The sequence below is a fragment of the Protopterus annectens genome, chromosome 3.part1 (assembly GCF_019279795.1).
Source record: "Protopterus annectens isolate FY-2018-M chromosome 3.part1, PAN1.0, whole genome shotgun sequence".
NCBI classification, from domain to species: domain Eukaryota; kingdom Metazoa; phylum Chordata; order Ceratodontiformes; family Protopteridae; genus Protopterus; species Protopterus annectens.
Window position 1 is genome coordinate 677,702,609 of NC_056732.1, and position 22,259 is coordinate 677,724,867.

Sequence of the window (22,259 nt, forward strand, 5' to 3'; positions counted from 1 at the left end):
TTTAGAAAGAGAGTCCTTTGACAGAATTAAGGAAGTGAGTGAAGAAGGGAGAGTAAGGAGGTATAAGGGATGAAGAGGTACTTCGTGACATACAGGGATATAGTACATATATTTTAATAATCTTTTGTTCTTGTACTACATGCCCAACGTCCTGTGTATTCAACACCTTCATATTAACTCAGTTCTGACTGCCACACTTACAGTATCATAAGATACGTATTGTGCACTGAAAATGCACTGTTCCATTCACTAGTGTAAGTATATACAGTACATCAGTAAACACTGCTGTGGATATACAGGCACATAAATACTGGACTAAATGGACTGTAAATTAAATAATGGTATAATTTTCAAAAAGTAAGACATTTATGATTAAAATAACCACTGTAAAGTGACAGCACATCACTTCAGGACAGTGGGTAAAACATTTATTATCAACTCTTTATCATCATGCACTACTGTAAGACGATACCTTGAATGGTCGTGCAGATAAATGCCTGCACAAATCAATTTCACATATATGAGTAAAGTATTACAAAACAACATTTAATCACTGATTACAAGATACTGCCTGACATAACAGTATACCTTCCTGAATTTTAGATTAAGAACATTTCCACTTTTCTTCATCACTACTCAGACTCAACAGAAAATATGAAGGTATTGCCAACAGGGTTTTCTCAAATTCTTCTCACAGATAACCAATAAATTACATGCAATAAAATTAACTTTAAATAGGAGAAATACCAAGATGCTGTATGCATTTCTCACAAATTATTTATCTTTAAGACATTTGGAATTAACCATTCACCTTACTTACTTTTATATCTCCAATTTCCTTCTCATGATGGTTTTGCATGTATTTAAATTCTTTCACTTTGGATTCTAGAGATGTTAAAGTTGTTTTTATCTTGTCCTATGGATTGAACAAAAAATAATAAAAAACAAAAACATAATTAAACCATGAACAACAAGACCATGAGCTGCAAATGTACTTTGATGACCTTCCATTACAAGGACAGTGTAAAACACCAAGATGGTTACTATACCCATCACCAATCTCTGTAAAGTGCCAGGACAGGCGTACAGACACCGCTATGAACTTTAAGACCGATTAGTGCAGTGCTGGGTATGCAAAACTATAATTAACTTTTTAAAGCTTTAATTATTCAATTAATAGAACTCTTAATCGTACCTTTAAATAAGAATGAAGGCATAAAGTCTTAGAAAGTACAGTTGTGTACACTTACCATAAATGTAGATAGAGTGTCTTAATTGTTGCAGTCATCACTGTAGGGTTCTTCCTGCTGGCAGGCAGCCCTCAGTCGGCAAGAGTCCCAAAGTCTGGGTCCGGCGTCGGCTGAGGTCGCTCCCTCCCTGACGTCAGTGCGCCAGGGGTACAAAGCCTCCAGCCGACGCCATTTTCTCCAGTTTTTCTTGCCCCAGATGTCAGGTGCCCCAAAAAAGGCTAACATATTAGACAAAACATAAACAAGTAAGTAACATAAAACATTCCCCATTATAATCAGCAAATACACCTCAGAAGAAGGGTAAAGTGGAGAACAATCCAAATAATAGTAAATGAGGGGATAGGAGGGAGGGCAACCCAGACTGCAACAGTGAAGACACTCGAACATCTACATTTATGGTAAGTGTATACAACTGTACTATGTTCATCGTGTTTCACTGTTGCAGTCATCACTGTAGGGTTGAATCCCAAAGCTGAAAAAGGGGTGGCTGGTTATTGAACAGAAGGAGCAGCTATAAGGCCTTGCAAGACTGCAGAGGCAAAGCCTGCCCTAGATTTAAAGTAAAGAGGGAGATTGTAGTGCTTAGAGAAGGTATACACAGAACTCCAAGTTGCAGCTTCCAAAATATCTTTGGTAGGTACTCCTCTGAGAAAGGCTGCCGAAGTAGCAGCAGCTCTACTTGAGTGTGTCCTTATGTTACTAGGAATTTGCTTTCCATGATGAGAGTAACAAAATCCGATACCATGAGCAATCTACTTTGAAATGGTCTGTTTTGTGATAGCTTTGCCTTGAGAATTAGCAGCATAAGCCACAAACAGTTAGTCCGTTTTCCTGAAATTCTTTGTTCTGTCCAGGTAAAAGCGAAGCTGCCTGTGTATTTCCAAAAGAATGTAAAATCCTCTCTCCTTTATTCTGAGGATTAGGGAAAAAAGTAGGAAGGTGAATAGTCTGGTTTAGGGCCACTTTTGAAAGCACCTTAGGCATGAATGTAGGGTTAGTCCTCAAAGAAACCCTATCTTGGTGAAAAATAATGTAAGGTTCCACAGCCATGAGTGCTTGTAACTCCGAGACTCTTCTGACTGAAGTAAAAGCCAATAGAATAGCAGTCTTCCATGATAAGTATTTTACATCTGTAGTGGCAGCAGGCTCAAAAGGAGGCTGAGTAAGCTTTTCCAGCACATAACTGAGATCCCAAGCAGGTATTGGAGCTCTTCTAGGGGGCCTTAAGTTTTTTGCCCCTCTGAGATATTGTTTGAGTAGCGGATGTGAAAAAATTGGTGGAGCCGTGTTATAATGAGCAGAGATAGCTGAAGCATGTATTTTTATGGATGAAAAAGATAAGCCCTTGTGCAACATCTCTGTAAGGTATTGTAAAATCAGAGGAATATTTGGAGTTATAGGGTCCAAACCCTTAGCCCGCATCCAGGAGCAAAATCTCTTCCATTTTCCTGCATAAGATTTTCTGGTGCTAGGCCTTCTGGCATCTAAGATAACATCCATTACCTGTTTGGTAAGAGTAGAAGTGTTTAAAGGCCCTGGATAAGCCAAGCTGCCAGGCTGAGAGTTTTGATATGGGAATGCAAGATCTGGCCCTGTTGTTGAGACAGGAGATTTGGAGTTAGAGGTAGAATCCAAGGAGGTTCCTGGGATAGATTTATAAGAGTTGAGTACCAAAATTGTCGAGGCCAATTGGGGGCCATTAAGATCATCTTTGGTTTGTCCTGCTTTATTTTTAATAATACTCTTGGAAGAAGAGGCAGTGGAGGGAAGGCATACACTGAGAGGTTTCTTCAACTGAATGAGAGAGCATCCACCTTCCATGCTAGTTTGTGATAAGTCCTTGTGCAAAAGGTTTGTTACTGGTAGTTCTGGTGAGATGCAAACAGATCTATGTCTGGCACCCCCAAGCCTTTATAATCATCTTGAATATCTGAGTGTCCCGCATCCATTCAAGTGGGTCCAACAGGTTCCTGCTTAGACTGTCTGCCAGAGTGTTTTCTTTTCCTGACAGGAATTGAGCTTGTAAATCCACTTTGTAGGCCAGTGCTGTGTTCCATAGAGTCATGGCCAGTCTGCAAAGGGGGTAAGAATGGGAACACCCCTCTGCTTGTTTATGTACCACATGTTGTCTGTCTGTATCCATAACTGCCCCGGCTGTAAAAAGATCCTTGAAAGCCGTCAGGGCATTCTGCACAGCTAACATCTCTTAAGTTGATGTGAAGATGCATCTGATCCTCCGTCCAGGTGCCTTGTAAGCCTTTTCCCTGCATGTGGGCTCCCCATGCATAATCCGAGGCATCTGTAGTTATAACTTGCTTGGCTGGAGTGGGGCAGAAGGCCTTTCCCTTGTTTTGAAGACAGGCCGTGGCCCACCAAAGAAACTCCTTCTGTAGGCAAGGCAAGACTGCAATCACTGTTTCCAGACTGTGACAATGTTGAGACCATACACTCTTTAGGTACCACTGTATCTTCCTCATATGCAGTCTTGCATATGGTATTAGCAGGATGCAGGATGCCATGTAACCCAAAGCCTGCAGACATTTTCTTGCAGTTAGCTGAGAAACTGACCCCAGTTGTTTGAATGTTGAAGCCAGTTGCATTTGTTTTTCTGGTGTCAGGTATGCCATCTGGGCTGTAGTGTTTAAAAGTGCACCCAGGAACGTTATCTGAGGGTACCAAATTTGACTTTTTTAGGTTCACTGCGAATCCTAGACACCTGAGGAGATTCTGTACAAAATCCAGATGCTGGAGCAAAATATCCTTGCTGTCTGCTTGAATAAGGCAGTCGTCCAGATAAGGGTATATTTGAATTCCCTTGAGTCTGCAAAATGCCATAACTGGTGCCAGACACTTGGTAAAGACCCTGGGCGCAGTAGATAAGCCAAAGGGCAGCGCAGAGAATTGGTAATGCTTCAAGCCTGCCTTGAATCTGAGGAATCTTCTGCACTCCTGTCTTATTGGAATGTGCAGGTAAGCCTCCTTTAAATCCAAAGTCACCATCCATGCATTCTTGCCCAACATTGGCAGCAGTTGTTGCAGAGTGAGCATTTTGAATTTTGGTATCTGTAGAAAAGTGTTTAAGATTGAAAGATCCAGGATAGGTCTCCATGAATTTTCCTTTCTGGGTACTAGAAAGAGTCTTGAATAAAAACCTTGCCCTGTCTCTGAACTTGGAACCAATTCTATGGCTCTCATAGCCATGAGGGACCTCCGCTGTTTTAGTGCCTCTGCCCATTGATTTTTTGGCAGATCCGGCCATCCGTTTGGTTTTGGGAAGGTGTGAAAGTGAAATGTGTAACCTCTTAAAACTATGTCCAGAACCCACTTGTCTTAGGTTATGCAAGTCCAATTTTGATGAAAAAGAGAAAGCTTTCCTCCCAAAGGAGCTTCCAGGGTCAAGAGTCCTGGAGCTACACAGGGAGAGTCATTGAGCCTGTTTTCTATAAGGTTGCGACCTTTCCTCTCCTCCCCTGGGGGTGGAAGCACTCCACTGTCTGGGTCTATAAGAGGTCTGTGTCTGGGCCCTCCCTCTGGGGCATCTGTACCTGCCCCTTTGAGGCCTGTCCGAGCTGGGAAAGGACCAATTTTTAGCTGGCCAATTCCTACTGAATCTAGGTGGCTGTACCTGTAAATAATCCTTAACCGTTTGCATAGATTTTGCCTTATCTTCCATTTTCTTTAAAACCTCTTCAGCCTTAGACCCAAATAAGAAGTTATGTACCTACCATAACGTTCCATGTTAGTTGTCTTCTTCTCGCCTTCTTTCTTGCTGGATGGGTTCGGAGCCGATCCTCGGCTCGACTGCCAATACTAAAGCTCGAGAGCTAATTCCACTGGCTCGAGGCTCCCCTATATCCCACAATGCTAGGCGGTAACTACTCAGATCTCGTTTGATAGCTATACCAAGCAATCCTAGTCTCCATAGAATGGAGTCGGGAAACCCACCTCAAACAATCTGCGTAAAGGAAAGGCAGACCTCAGTAAAGATAGAAGAGGTGGGAGAATGTGTGGGAATAACAACTTTCGGAAGAAAACACAAAAGAATTCCGGTCGGTCTGTCCAGGCTTGGGGAAGGAGGGATGAAAGAAGGCGAGAAGAAGACAACTAACATGGAACGTTATGGTAGGTACATAACTTAATGTTGTCAATGTCAAGTTGTCATTCTTGCTGGATGGGACCGCATCCCTAGCACCTTATCCCGGGTGGCCTATCGGAACAGACTCTTGAGAACAGTGGAACCAAATTTGGCACGGCTTCTGGAAACCATGTCCAATTTGTAATGTGAAATGAATGTATGAGGAGAAGCCCAGGTGGCTGCTGCACAAATTGAATCTATTGGCAACCTGTCCTGAAAAGCTACGGATGTAGCTAATGCCCTAGTTGAATGAGCTCTAGGTCTTGAGGGTAGTTTTTGATGTCTGATCTCATAGATGAAGGTAACTGTAGAGGTGAGCCATCTAGAAAGGGATACTTTAGTGACTGGAAGGCCCAATTTACCTTCCACATATGACAGAAATGATTGATCAGATTTCCTGAATTGTTTAGTCCTGTCTAAGTAATATCTCAGTTGGCGATGAACATCCAAAAAATGTAGCTTTTGTTCTGACCTATTTGAATAGTTAGGGAAAAAAACGGGGAGATCAATAATTTGGTTTAGGTTAATTTGAGAAGAAATTTTAGGCAAAAAGGATGGGTTAGTACGGAGGGATACCCTGTCTTTGTGAAAAACTAAGTAAGGAGGACGACTGCACAGAGCATGGAGTTCGGATACTCTTCTCGCTGAAGTTATAGCTACCAGAAAAAGTGTCTTCCAAGAAAGCAACTTCAGAGAACATGAAGCCGCCGTTCAAGGGGAAGAATTAAAGTTGCCAGAACCAAGTTCAAATCCCATTGAGGCGGGGGGTCTTTGATTGGAGGTTTGAGAAGAAATACACCCCTTAAGAAGGCTTTACAGAGTTTGTGAGCCATGATGCTGGATTCTGAAACACCAACATGAAAATTTGATATGGCAGCCAATTAACTCTAATGGTTGATGCAGAAGATCCTAAATGAAAGAGTTCTGCTAGAAAGTCTAAAATAGACTGGATAGGTGCAGTAAAGGGATCTATGTTTTTCGATAATGCCCAAAAGGAAAAACGTTTCCATTTGCTACTATAAATCTTCCGGGTAGAAGATTTATGAGAGGCTATCAAGATATCTCAGACCGAGCGAGATATTGAGGGAAGCCTGGCTAAGGTTGGAATCGGAGAAACCACGCTGTGAGGTTTAGAGAAGACAGAGATTGGTGCAGCTGACCCGATTGATGGGTGATCAGATCTGGTACTGGGTCCAGATGCCAAGGCTGCTCCAAAAGGTAACGATGAAGAAAGGGAAACCATATCTGTAGAGACCAGTAAGGGGCAATGAGGATCATTGTCACTCTCAAGGCGATGGCTTTCTGATGGCTTTCTGAATTAGTTGAGGTATCAGTGGAAAGTCCGGAAAGGCCAACAGAAGTCCGCCAATCCCGGACTAGAGCGTCTCTGGTGGGATGGCCTGGTAACGGGAAGAGAGTGAAGAAGTCGTGACACTTGCTGTTTTGGGGAGTAGCAAAAAGATCGCAGCAAGGCTGGCCCCATCTTAGGAATACTTCTTCCAGAACTGACTTCTTTAGAGACCACTCGTGTGGCATGAGAATTGCTCTGCTCAATTTGTCTGCAATAACGTTGGATTTCCGGGAATATCGTTGCTATCAGAAAACGCTGAGAAGAGATCGCCCATTGCCAAAGTCTGAGTGCCTCTCGACATAAAGGGTATGATCTGGTTCCGCCTTGTTTGTTGATGTACCACACTACGGACATGTTGTCCGTTTGAATTGCAATAGTCCCCGTGGGAAGAGAGTCGTGAAGGGCTTGCAACGCTAAAAGCACTGCTCTCATCTCTAAGACATTTATGTGCAAGTGGCACTCGAAAGGTTGCCACGTGCCCTGGACTGTCCTGCCCTGATAATGACCCCCACCCGATCAGGGAGGCATCTGTTGTCAACGTGGCAACTGGGGGGGGGAAGAGTGAAGGGTCTTCCTCGGAGAAGTTGAGGTGATGTGATCCACCAAGACAGTTGATTCTTGCATGCTTGAGTTATCAAAATGGTATGGGACATTGGGAGTTGTTGAAAGGACCATTGAGTAAACAGCATCCATTGGAGGATCCACATGTGAAAGCGAGCTAAGGGGAGAAGGGGAATAGCTGCTGCCATGAGTCCTAGTACCTTCAACACCAGTCTGGCTTTGACTTTGACACATTGTAAGAGAAGGGACACTTGGTTCCAAATGTCTGACACCCTCTGCTCTGTGAGTCTGGCTGAAAGAGTCCGTGTATCTAAGGTGGCGCCTATAAAAATAATAGACTGACAAGGCGACAAGGCAGATTTTTCGAAATTTATTGAAATGCCTAGAGCTTGGCAAGATTGGATGGTGAAGTCCCTGGATAGGAGAAGCTGATGTCTGGTGGTGGCAGTAAGGAGCCAGTCGTCCAGATACGGAAACACCTGGAATCCTTGACGTCTCAAGTGAGCCGTGACCACTGCCATGCATTTGGTGAACACACGGGGGCTGTAGTGAGACCAAAGGGGCAGGGCCCTGAACTGGTAGTGACTGGCTCCCAGCCTGAAGCGGAGATATCTCCTGGGCGTCTGTTCATTTTGATGTGGTAGTGCAGCGTCCTGAAGATCTATCGAGCACATCCAATTGTCCTGACCCAAGACGGGTAGAATGGACTGTAGCGTGACCATCCGAATTTCGCTTTTTGACAAACTTGTTTAAGTAGCTGAGATCCAGTATGGGTCTCCAGTCCCCTGTTTTTGGTACCAAAACGAACTTGGAGTAGATTCCGGATCCTTGCTGGTCTGCCGGGACTGATTGCATGACTCTTTTTGATAGCACCTTTGAAATTTCTAATGCTGCTTGTTCCCTTAGACCGGGTGGAACATCTGGAAGGGATCTTTTTGGTTGGGTTGGAATGTGAATGAAGGGAATTTTGTAACCCTCGGATATGATCGACTGTACCCATTTGTCTTGAGTAAGGGAAAGCCAGGCTTTTGGGTACAGTGATAACCTTCCCCCGACTGCCTCCGAAGGTGGACAGCCGGGCAGCCCCTCAGGGGTGCTGAAAGGGTTTGTCAGAGAACATTTCTCTGCTACCCTGGTTTTGTGGACCTCCTCTGCCTCTAGGGCGGCGTCTATTATTATTCCCCTCTCTGCCTCTAGAGGGGAATCGGCTGTCGTCAGATGAGACTCCCTGGGATTGTTTGGAACCACATCTTTCCTCCCCTTTGACCTTTGGGATAGGGTCTAGAAGGGGTAGAAAAATGGACTCCTACAGCAGAGAGAGTCTTACCTTCTACCTTGCACCTGGTCAATGTATCCTTCACCTGTGGACCAAACAAGGATGATCCATCAAAGGGAGAATTGGTGAAGGACGCCTTGAAAGGGTCCGCAAAGTTGCATAGCCGCATCCAGGCGTGCTGTCGTAAGGCAACACCTGTGCCTGCGGCTCTACTCGCCCCATCTGCTGCGTATGAGACCAGCCGCATGGAGGAGTTAACGATGGAATTTAGGGTTGCCAACTGGGAGTTCATTGTGTCTTTGAACCCCTCAGCTGTAGGATCCTTCATCAGTTCACCCATATCCTTGAGTAAGTCTCTTTGGAGACGAGTGAAGTGGCATAAGTAGTTCAGCGACCGCATTGAAAAGGTCGCTGACGAGAACATCCGCTTGCCGTATCTGTCCATGGTCCTAGATTCCTTATTAGGAGGATGGACAGGAACCGAAGGATCAGCTAACTCCTTCTTTGTGGCCGCAGCCACCACCATGGCATCAACAGGGACACCTTTGGATAAAACTCTTTGTCTTTGGGGCAGTAATAAATTTGGATGGTCTCCTGGGGTGGGTTCCACGAGTCAGGAGCTGTCCAAGCCTTCCTTGCCACCACTTCCATAAGGGGTCAAAGGGAGGGGACACCCAGGAGGTAGAAGGGCGAGAACCAAATGCCTCAAGATACACTGACTCATCCTCCAAAGGATTAAGGGCTGGCCAGTTCCCCCTTTGTTTCAGGATCTCAAGGATGTCAGCAAAAGAGACATCCTCAGAGGGGATCGAGGGACCCTTCGATTCCTCTAAGTCAGTGTCAGAGGTGATAGACTCAGGAGTCAATGTGCTTCCTCTTGCACTGCCTCTTCCTTGGGGGATCTCCTGCAGGGTCAGGAGAGGCCTTGGAAGAGGAGGAAATTCCCAATGGGGAATCTTGAGGAGTTGGCTCTCTGCGGTCTGGGACAAGGGGGTGAGTAGAAATCACCGCAGGCACTGTAGATGGAGGGGCTGAAGGAGCTGACTGTGGGCAGAACCTGGTTCTAGCACGCCCGCATGACCTCGGCACCCCTGTCAGGCAAGGCTCGAGGCCCTCGCTCTCGAAGAGACAAGGACTTCCCCGGCACCGACAGAGACGGCTCGGCCGATGTCGGAGCCGAACTCACCAACGCCGAAGCCCCGAGAGGGAGAGCGGGGTCGGACAAGGGTCCGATGCCACTTGCCCACTCGGAGCCGACGAGGGAAGCTCGGCGCCGAGATCCCTCCAAAGAGGAGATCGGGGCAGACGACGGAGCCGAAAAGGAAGGTATCGGATCCGACGCACCGACAGTCATGACTCCAAGCCTTGGCTCCGAACTCGAAGGAGTCGGAGGAGGAATGTATTGGGGAACGGGAATAGCCACTGACTGGTGAGTCGGGCTATGTAGCATTTGGGCCAGTGCCTTGGATTTGAGAAGTCTACTCACCACCCTTTGCAAATCATGGTCTGATAACCTGGAAGACCGAGAGGAATGAGTTTTGTGACTTCGTTCTGAAAGGAGAGGGGATCCTGGTGCCGAGTGCACGGATCCGATAGAGGGGGACCTGGACCTCTTTCTCGAATGTGGCTCCGATAAGGGTATCGGAGCCGACAAAGTCTTATCAGCCTCGGCTCCAGCCGGAGCCGAGGTAACAGCATGAGGCTTAGAAACATCGGCTCCAGCCGGAGCCGATGTCGAAGCCGGCTTAGACTTCTCAGCAGTCGACTCAGGAGCAGGAGCCGACTGCTTGGAAGTTTTTGAAGGCTTCCCCGACACAGATTGAGTCGGGGGGCCTTCAGGCTTTAATAAGCCCCGCAAGATAAGTTTATTCTTGCGTTCCTGCAAGACTCTAGGGCTAAACCCATGACAAAAAGCACAAGAGTCCTGCAGGTGCAAAGGCCCCAGGCAATACACACAAGAAGTGTGACCGTCTGTCAGAGACATTTTCTGACAGCACAAGTCACACTTCTTGAAGCCTGAGACCTTGTCTTTAGACATAGTGAAAAAAAAGAGAGGCTAACACACACAAACACAATTCAAACACTCTCTAAAGAAAAAATATTAAAATAAATTAATATTAATATTAATACAAAAAACGCACACACACAAGCCCCTACAACACTAATCTAATAAGGGACTAGGGTAAGGGAAGGGCCAAAGGCCTGGAACAAGGGTAAAAAGAGAAGGGGGCTCGACAAATAGGGGTCGATATATCTAAAAGTTAAAATTAAACTAAAGGATATGTATTAGAACTAAAAAGGGGGGTTATTAGCAGTACCTAAAAGTAAATTTGAACTAACCTGCCTGAGCCGGTAGAAAAGCACACCTCGTCAGCTATAGCGGCAAACGAGATCTGAGTAGTTACCACCTAGCATTGTGGGATATAGGGGAGCCTCGAGCCGGTGGAATTAGCTCTCGAGCTTTAGTATTGGCCGAGTCAGAGCCGAGGATCGGCTCCGAACCCATCCAGCAAGAATGAAGGCGAGATTGACAACTTAACATCAAAACATTATGTTAAACAGGAGCATGCAGCAACTTTGCTTTAACCTGATCAGGAAAATGTTGTTCCTTTAACCAAGCATGTCTTCTAATGACTGTGCCAATGGCTGCTGCCTGCAAGAGGCCTCCAATGAATCAAAATCACAATGTAAAGTATGCTTTCCCACTTGCTCAGTAGCATGCAACAAATCTTGCAATTCCTTATTTTTGGCACAAGCAGAAATAACCAACATCTTTTGTTTCAAAACAGACGAAAGGTACTGCTGATATTTCAACATATGAAACTGACAATTCAAAGCTCTAATAGATAAAGTTGCAGAAGTATACACTTTTTTGCCCCATCTCTCCAAAGCTCTGGAATCCCTGTCAGAGGGGATAGGGTTCTTAGCAGTGGCAGCCTTAACACCCTTAGGACCCTGCGATATGGTTTCTGGATCAGCTGTAGGATTTTTAAAAAGAAATTTGTGAGAGTCAGGGGCCCTATAATATCTATCCGGTTTAACAGGGGCCGGAGGAAAAGAATCAGGAGTTAGACTAAATTCTGCAAAAACATCATCCACAATATCCAAAACAGGGGGGAATAGCCAGGGGCCTATGCTGGGAAAGAAGAAGAAAATCCCTGAGCCTTCTCTTAGATTCAGAAAATTCCTGGCCCTCCCAGTGAAAATGTTCCCTCATTTCATGCAAAGTCTCCCCAAAAGAGTAATCTTCAGGAGGGGAAGCTGAAGCAATGGAATCTTCAGCATCAGAATCCTCATAAGGAGGGAAAGTATAATCCTGTTCAAAGGAAGAGACAGAGGAAATAGACACTTGATCAGAAGATTCATAGTTTAACTCTAGCCTAGGTCTTTTGTCTGGAGGGGGATGGGAACCCCTGATCATAGTCAACAGATCTTCGGCCATTTTGAGCATTTGTTTCTGAGATCTAGGCCACGGATCAGAGAAGGCCTGGGCTTGTTTCTTTGCCTTAGTGGGAGTCTTTGCCTTTGTCTTTAAAACTGAAGCCATCTTTACCTGAAGCTGTGTAGGCCTGAAGACCCCCTCAGAAGCCGGTACCTGCACAGCGGATCTGGACCCATCTGAGGGAGCATTAACCAAAGGTCCAGTACCTTGAAATTCTGAAGGCCTCATCGGCTCCTCGTGGGAGTCGGTATCGGCAAGCGGTTCTAAAATGGCGGACATCAGGGGCTGCAAAAGCACCTCACTGACGACTGACGAACCGGCAACTGGCTCTGGCTGAGAATAGTCATCTGTTTTGGACCTCGGAGGCCTATCTTTGTCCTTGCGTCGTTTATGAATTCCGGTAGTCGGATGGGTATCCAACGACATGTTATAATTAAATCTTCTTCCAAAGTAATGAAAGGCAAAATCATACCGCCTTTTAATAGTACATTGGTTAAATCTAGCACAAAACCGACAACTAGCTACGTCGTGGTCAGGGCCTAGGCAAGGAATACAGTAAGAATGAAAATCCTTATGAGGTATTTGCTTCCCACATGAAATGCAATTATTAATTTTTTTCTGACATCGGACTGGATCAAGAAAAAAGTTTCCCCAACGGGGTACTTAGCTTTGAGAAGAAGAAAGTCTTCGGTTTGAATCACAAAAATTTCACAGGAGTTGGCCGACCGGCACTTGCGAACTGCTTCTGCTTCCGGCACCGTGCAGCAAGAAAGACTGGAGAAAATGGCATCGGCTGGAGGCTTTGTACCGCTGGCGCACTGACTTCAGGGAGGGAGTGACCTCAGCCGACGTCGGACCCAGACTTTGGGACTCTGGCCAACTGAGGGCTGCCTGCCAGCAGGAAGAACCCTACAGTGATGACTGCAACAGTGAAACACGATGAACATAGGGAGTGGTCTTGGTCGCTATCAGGCAACTAAGATAAAATGGGGCAAAACATTGGAAAACGACTGCAAATACAGTTTGGTGATAATTTATTATATTTGCAATCAATGTCTGGAAATGTTTTTTCTCTGTGTTACAGATGACCTTAACCCCAAAAATCAAACAGTGTCTTCTTTGGGTACATATTTCCCTTAAATGCCATTTATGTTTGTACTTTATCAACCCCATTGATGCATTTCTGCCATGTTCCCCATGCCATACTTTTCTAGTCCAGTTCTGGTTGTGAGGTAAAGCAGAAGGCACCAAGACAATATAGTTATAAGGGATAAAACAAACACAAATAAATCTGAAAGAATGTCCTAAAACAGACGACACTGACTGATTACTGGTTAAAAGAATTTCCAGTGATCACTAAAAGAAACTGCATGAAAAGATTAAGGAGGCAAAGAAACAAACCAGCTAAAAACAACGTAGGAAAGGAGTCTTGTAAACCAGGGAAACTGGCTGAGGAGACAACTTCCAGTTATAGAATACATTCTGGTAGTTCCACTCTACTCTAGACCGCAAAAGTACCTCACCAAGAGGATTACTGGCCTCAAACATATGTCCTATGCAGCCCGAATGAAAAAACTCCGGCTGTACTCAGTGGCATATCGCTTACTCAGAGGTGATCTCTGCCCGACTTACAAAGCCATGTCCAACTCAAAATTGATGGACATGCTCCAACTAAAGAAATCCAAGTCACTGCAAGCCAAGCGCTCTAGTGAACTAAACCTTGCCACAACAATAAATAGAACATGCTGGAGGGATAGATTCCTGTCACAGAGACTCCCCATGCTTTGGAACAAAATTCCAAACCACATCAGGCAGAGCCCCTCACTAACACTCTTCAAGAGAAACCTTGACGAGTGGATGGGTAACAGAAAATATACCCCTGGGATCACTTCATTGGCTCTGCTTGACAGAGGATCAGTTAATTATTTTATTTATTTGTTTTACATTTGTTGACCGGGCTAGTCTAACTGGATACATTTCCATTTTCAGTAGAGGCCCGGGGAGAAAAGCTCCAAGTCAGATACACAAATACAATATAGGAAGTTGCAACAGTCCAAGTATATTAAAAGCTGTTGTTTATAAAGATACAATACTTGTAGTGAGCAAAACACAAAACAGTACAAGGTATTGTGCAAGAGATAGTACTATTTACATATATACATATTTTAAATCACAATAACATGGTCTTTAGGTGTGATAGATTGATCTGGGTATAGTAGTTTGTTAATGCTAGTCCAGAACTTTTGTGGCTTCTTATGGTAAGTTTGTTGAAGTTGGAAGTAAAAGTTCTTTTTATCTACGAGGATAGCTGTTTTAGTATTATTTCTAAGTTGTCGGAAGGTTTGGTGATCAGTGGGATTTTTTGTAGTACGCCATTTTGCCCAGGATTTGTTTCTAAGAAGGATTTTTTGCCTAGTAGCATTAGAGAGCCAAGGGGCAGGTTTAGCTTTATGTCTAATAGATCGAGTTGGGGCATGATGGTCAGGGATGGCTAAGAATGTAGAGTTAAAGTATTCCACTACTTCATTTAGTGGGAGGGATTTTAGAGGTGACCAATTACTCTGCCTAAGTTCTGCTTGGAAAAGTTCTGGGTTAAAATGCTTTTTGGTGCTAATTATCCTGAAATTGTTTGGGTAAGATGGGTTTGTTTTGTGTCTGATAATATAAGTTAGTGAGTGGTCACTTAGATCATCTGGGAGGGTTCCTACTTGGTATGTTTGATGAGGAGTATTAGTAAGAATCCAGTCTAGTATACTTTCTTTGTTACAGGGTTTATTAATTCTGGTTGAGGAGTTAATAGTTTGTGAGAAGCCATATAGGTTAATATGGGTGGTGGGGTGTTCTGTATTGCAGGACTTCCAGTTGATATTAAAGTCTCCTAAGACAATAGTTTCTTGTGGGAGATTGACAGAAAGCCAGTTAAGGATATTTTCAAGGACTGTAATTTTATTTCCTGGAGGAAGGTACATGCAAATGATGCAAATAGGTTTACTTGGGTTGATCTGGAATATAGAAATGAGGATTTCAGCATTATTGTCAGAAGGGGGTCTAAGGTTTGTAGTGGTAACTTGAAACTATGATTTATAAAGGATTGCTACCCCGCCTCCCTTTTTGGTTATACGGTTTAGTCTAAGGATATTGTAACCTGGTGGGTTGACTTCATTGTCTTTAGTTGTGGGTTTTAGCCATGTTTCAGATAGACACAGGATGTCGAATAGGTGAACATCTAGGAGGGCGTGGAGGTGTGCAAGTTTGTTGTTAATGCTACGTATGTTGAGATGTGCTATATAGAGTGACTTAGCAGGCTTAGTAGGGGCATGGGTCCTAGAGTTATAAGGGTTGCTCTCTTTAGTGGCAGGGATATTGATTGGGCCAGGGTTAGGATGAATGTCCCCATCTATGAAGGAGAGGAGGTGTATTCTGTTGATATGGTGATGAAGGTTACAATAATAGTCAAGTGTTTTTTTAATATATAGTTTGAGATATTTAATGTGAGATTCCCTGTGGTATTTAGCTAGCAGGTAGCAGGGTTTGGCTGTGAGGTTTATGTAGTTTTGAGAGATAGCTATTATTGGTGTAGAAGTGTGTTTGGTGGGGAAGAGAAAGGTGGGGTATAGTGGTTGTTCATAGGATGTTAGTAGATAGGCAATAGCTAGAGCAGGTATAAGTGAGAACAACAGTGATAGTTTTATTTGGTATGGGATGGGTAATTTAGCCATTATAATAGATTTATAGAGTGTAATACTTATGCGGGATAAGTATGTGAGAACAGGTGAGGAGGTATATTAACAGGAGGGTGATTGTTACAAGAAGGGATGGGAGGTCAGGTAATAATAGGTGTGTAGTTGAGACAAGGAAGGGTGGGAGGAGTTAGAGCTTTGGAGTGGTGCAGAATGTGATGGGGTGTGGCTACAGAGGAATAAATGTAGGAGCACTGGGGATGGGTGGAAATTGGGGGCAGTGTAGGGGAGCGGAGTGAGCCTGCAGGGCGAATGGAGTGGGTAGAGACAAGTGAGTGTAGCAGGAGAACAATCAGTGGAATGCTGACTGATGAGGTAAGTTAAGTTAAGGAAGTTGAAGAGAGAAAAAATAAGTAGAGAAGCAGATTTTCAAGGCTGATAGTGGGAGAGTACAGTAAAGCAGGAGGTGTGGGAAAGAAAATAGTAACAAGGTGAGGACAGCAGTCTGTTAAGAGGGGAATTTCCTGGGGTTTGGGATGGAGAAAAGATAGAGACAATGTGAGGACGCAACCTAGTTGCCAGGAACTGGTATTACAGTAGTAGTAATTTCAGGGGAAGGCTGGCCTAGGGCTGAAAAAAGATGATCAGTTCAGTTAGAGAAGGTAGTGAAAGTCCAGACAGGGGCAGCTTTTAAACTATAGGTTAAAAAGGGGAGTATGGCTGCTGGCTGACCAGGATGAGAAGTATTTACTTACATAAGTGAGGAACATGCATACTACAATTTAGCTATACAGCAAGTTTGAGGACCACACATACTGTCTTCCTTCCTTCCTTTGGTAGAAGAGTACAGGGGAGGACGTATAGGGTGTTGAGACAGCTGATAAGTTGGGAAGGGTCCTTTGTTGCCAAGGAGGGTTTTTAACCCTGTTGGAGCGTAGGCCAGCTGGAGTGTTTCTTCCTTCCTTTGGTAGAAGAGTACAGGGGAGGACGTATAGGGTGTTGATTAATCAATGGGGCGGCGAAAGCCAACACACTCTGACTAGGCTTATAAATGCCTATGAACCTATGAACAATACAGAATATGAATAAAAAACACAAGAGACTACAACAAAGATCATCATAAACTGTGCAATGACTAGAAGGAAAGATGCTTAAAACAACCAGATTATACAACCTGCACTCAAGAATCCCCCAAAATATAGGCTACACTAAATAACAAAAAGTTTTGATACTGGAGCCCAGAATGAGATTTGCATAACGTAGACACGAATTTAAAATATATATATATATATATATACTGTTTTTTTGTGCTAGATCAGAAGGTTGTCAGTATCTTCTATACACTAGGGATATGGGTTCATAGGTGTGTAGTGGACTACCATCGATGTGGTAATTCATGGGAACCGGCTTTTTTCCAAAGGGTATTGGAGAATATTAGGGTCCAACCTAACACCACTGGGAACTACCCCTCCATTAACTGGGAAAACTACTCATGTACCAATACACTTGCCCAACATTTCGAGGAATTCATTAATTCAAATGCCCTGGACCAGCTCATTCTTACCCCCACTAGAGGTAGCAACATCCTTGACCTGGTCATTATTAACATGGGCAACCGTAGCTCTACACCAATAATTAACTCCTCCCTAGTTAGAGCCGACCCCAAATTGCACTGGAGCCTTTACAAACCTTGCCCATAAGACTACCCTGACATTGTGCAACCCAGCCTTAGTTCCCAGTGCCTCTGTCTAGTAGAGCCACTGGAGTGATCCCAAGGGTGAATTTTCTATTTCCCATCCACTCATCAAGATCTCTCTTGAAGACGGCCAGTGAGGTGCTCTGTTTGACATGTATGGGAAGTTTACTCCAGAGCAAGGGCAGTCTCTGGGTTATGAACCTGTCCTTCCAACGTGTTCTGTTGACTGTGATAATGAGGTTGAGGTCTCTGGAGCATGCGGTGCAGAGGGATTGGGATTTCTTTAGATGTAGCATTTCTAACAGAGCTGGATCAGACATGGCTTTGTATGTCAAGCAGAGATCGCCTCTAAGCAGGTGATACGAGACAGAGAATAGCTGGGGTTTTTTGAGTCTGTCCATATAGAACAAGTGTTTAAGGCCTGGGATCCTCTTTGTGAGGTACTTTTGAGGCCTCTCCAGTTGTTGCAGGTGTCTAGTGGAGTACATACCAAATGCAGCACTCTACTCAATGATTGGCCTAATGAGGGAGGAGTAGAGGGAGACAATGACCTCTTTCTTCCTGGATGCAAAACCTTTAGTAATGAAATGTGCCATACAGAAGGTCTTTCTGACCACAGTGGCAATGTGGTGGTCAAAAGAGAGGCTGCTGTCAACCTGAGTTTCCAGATCTCGTATAACACCTTCTGTGCTCAGTGGACTACCATCGAAGTGGTAATTCATGGGAACCTGCTTTTTCCCAAAGGGTATTGGAGAATATTAGAGTCCAACCTAACACTCTCATACTGGGAACTACCCCTCCATTAACTGGGAAAACTACTCATGTACCAATACACTTGCCCAACGTTTCCTGGAATTCATTAATTCAAATGTCCTGGACCAGCTCGTTCTTACCCCCACTAGAGGTAGCAACATCCTTGACCTGGTCATTACTAACATGGGCGACCGTTGCTCTACACCAATAATTAACTCCTCCCTGGTTAGATCCAACCCCAAATTAATCACCCTGGAAAACCACATCCCTCCTACCACCCCCCCCCCCGCAAAGTTAACCACCATGACCATTCATATTCTAATACTGACCCTGCATTGCACTTTTGGGGGGGTGCTGTATTCTGAAGGATCATCCTTTAGAGTAAATATTTAATCATGGTCCCATCTGTATGGGTTGATGGTAATCTAGTCGGATGTTAAGGAGTCTATCATATTCCTGAAGGCCATAGGAGGTTTTATTGTTTAGATATTTACACATTTAACATGTTCTATATATGTCTACTATAATGTACATTATTTACAATCCTAACTTCTTTCTCTTTACTCCCAATGTTTTTGCTATCAAACTTTTACTCACTTAAATTCTTTATTATTCAGTTTATTACATTCTTCACCACCATCTCAATATATACCACAAACATGCAAACTATCTTCTTAATTTCTTGTTTTTAATCTGCATTATGCAACTTAGACAATACTGAGTCCATACTTATCCCATGTAAATATTAATTCTTAAACACGTTCATTACAGTAGAGAGTCGATTATCCAAACTAATTGGGACCTAGGGTAGTTTGGATAATCAAACAGTTTGGATAATAAAACATACAGTGAACCGGATAAACAAACTTCTAAAATCTTGTTTTTTCTGCATGCAGGGAATACACTTTTCAACCATTCAGTGATTCCAGTGGACAATAAAGAATATTTTTCACACATGAGCGGACAACAAGTTCAAAAAACATTCACAAGCAAATACGTATAACATCTGCATATTCAGACTTTGATTTTTTCCTACCTAAAAACTTTGGAAGACTGCATTCAGATAACCGAAATTTCAGATAATCAAAGTTCGGATAATTGACTCTCTACTGTACTTTTTTCCACAAATCATTAATGGTTTTACATTTTGAAACCACATTTAATATTTTCTTCTGCATTACAAAAACTACAATTTTTTCTTAGAGATCTCATTTAGCATTTACTTTTTCACTCTTTTTTGCCCCTGCTTCCTGCTCATCATTCATTCATTTCTCAGAAAATTGGTCCAGCCTAGCCCATCATCACGGCAAGGATAAGGGGACAACAAACATCCGAACATCATTTAAGGCAGGAGTTAGGGATTGTTTGAAATTTTTACAAAACCTTCAGCTGGTAACCACCATGGCACCAATAAAGGGTACCCAATCAGGATATAAAATAACATTTATTCATGAACCAGCAAGTGATGTAAAGCACATTTAGAGCATTCATTTCCTACCTGGAAACTTCATCAGAATCTGGTCAGCAGCTGAAGGTTTTGTTTTCTTAGTACTGATTTTCCCTTATCGTTTTCCACAGGAACTGGTTTATTTGAAATTTTTACACTTTGACTCCCTAATCCCAGTGCATATATCTCATGAAATGCCAGGATTTGTTGTGCACTGGGTGTGTCAATTACAGCATCTCATTTACTTCTACAGGTGATGTAACCCCCAAAACAGCTCTAACTCCCTGAAAACCAGCACTCCTACATAATCACAGATTGTCATCACATATTCCACTACAGGAGCAAGCATCAAGAATAAATTTACTTTCCTCCTTCACCTCAAAGAGCGGGGAGCTGACAAACCCACATAATGTCTCTCTTCCCACACACTCAAATCTGTGCTTTTAACCATCTGTTTGTTACTAACCTCTTAATAAAAATCACAAAATTACTATATTTGCTTACATTTTTGATGCCTCTCACTTACAGCTTTTCTTTACTTCCATGTCTTAAATAATCACTATCCAATAAAACCCATTCATAACACTTTTATAACCCTCCTTTTCAGTTATTGAGTATATTTTCTGTAACAAACTTCCACAATAACATATTTTCTTATATTATGATAAATCATTCTGCATCTTTCTTTTCTCATTTTATATTATCTCAATACTCTTAAGTAAATTATTCTTATGAATTCTGGTCATTCATCTTTAGCCAGCATTATTTTATTCAAGACCCATAATAAATGTAACAATTTCAAATGAGCCACTGAATTTAAAAACCCCAAACTTCTGTTCTTGCCATTATGAATCCTCCTCTTAAGAGTTTCTGAATGTAGCATATTCTCAGACGTCCAGTATATTTAGTTTTTCCCCAAATGCTTCATATTTTATTTCTGTTAAAGGGTCTTTCCGTTATCTATTCACCACTTTTTTTTCTTTACACACCCTATCCATAATAATAACGCTTCTTTTTTGTGAAAAATATACTCCTCCAATTTTAACCTTACACATTATTTATAATTTTCTTTACTTAATTTTAAGCTTACATTTAGCAATTATAATTAAAACTAAATCAGTATAATTTGCATCTAGTAGAGGATGAACCCCTTCCATAATAATTCATCTAGCTGTTTATAGTTTTTAGTACAACTCTCAATGGTTGTATTCTTTATCAACATAAAGACTATAGCACTCTTAGGTCCATCTTTGTCAGGCTTCTTTTTTTTTTATCCAATTTTTGTCTTGAACTATTCATTAATCAAAGCTTTCATCCACATTGTTTCATAGTCTTTAAACCCTGTTCATAACCTTTTCTCCAACACCATAATTTTCCATGCTTGGTCATCCATCCATCTATCCATGCACAACCCATGCTTGGTCATGACAGACAATCAATGCAACAGATCAGTTTTGCCTTTTTGTCTTTTATTCCCTTATTACACTATCTACACGTTATTTTACTGTAATCAACATTCCCTTCGCTTTTTGCACCTATACAATAAATGCCATCACTTATTATATACATTAAACAAATCTCTTACACAATATTCACATTACTATTCATATAACATAAAATTCAAATTTTTTTATCTGCTTTTTATTTCTTTCACACAAAACGTATTACTCCAACTCAAACATCTTCCTCATTTATTCCATGACTAAATGTTTCATTCACAACCTGCACAACACATTCTTTTCCCATCCTTTTAAACAGGAATATGCAATACTATATATTTCTGGTGAACTACGCTCTCTCTTACTTCCTTCAATATTTTACTCATGTATGATACCATTTCTTTTTGCAGCTTTAGTCTTTTTACCAGTTTAAGTTTAATGCCATACTTCATTTTTACATTTTTCTCAATTTTCAGCATACATCGTTCTTACATATTTATAATGCAAGACTGGCTATTTTCTACATATTTCTTCCACTATGCTAAATTTTTCAATTCTTTTACTTTACACTCTTCATATTTAGCTTTCTGTATGAAAAAAGATATAAACCGTTTCCTTTTCAGAAAAGGAATTTTTGTCTACATAATATTTTTTACAACAAAAACTTGGATGATTTATTAAGTCTATTATTTTTTCTTTAGAGAGTTTACAATTTTCCTCTTTCTTAGAACAGCCTACATTCCTAAACTCCTCTGCTCTATGAACTGGTCAAACTCTTCTACCAATATCTTGTTTATTTTCTCTCCTCGAGTCATTCTTTTTCTACTTCCATATACACACTTTCCCATATTTCTTCTTAAATATTCTCCACCATTTCATCCAGGTGTCATAAAAAGATGCCATATTAATAGGTTCATCCTATAACCATTTTCTCCCTCTCTGTTAATTCTCCTTTCCCTTATTTATACTTCCCCAAAAGTGGCCTCAAATGTCAGACTATCAGAATATACAGTTATATCTACTTAACACCAACTGTTTCCAAACCTTCTGAAAACAAGAAATGATTTATTTCCATTTTAAACTTATTCCCCATCTGTCCTTCCTCCAATGCAATTAGTCACATTTTAGCATTTCTTTACATTTATCGTCATCTAAACCTTTATTAGCATTCTTTTTCAAGCTACAGTTAAAATCTCAGAGTATTACTGTATCTATGCTTACTAGTCGAT

The 22,259-nt window shown here is 42.4% G+C and overlaps 1 protein-coding gene across 1 annotated transcript in view; it reads right to left on the reverse strand.

Moving 5' to 3' along the window:
- The window catches only part of LOC122797710, a 297,965-nt gene that overhangs the window by 174,079 nt on the left and 101,627 nt on the right, over nucleotides 1-22,259 (reverse strand). Inside the window, exon 2 of the mRNA XM_044066244.1 lies at nucleotides 821-916. Coding sequence (XP_043922179.1) covers nucleotides 821-916 — 96 coding nt within the window. The remainder of the gene's footprint in view (nucleotides 1-820; nucleotides 917-22,259) is intronic.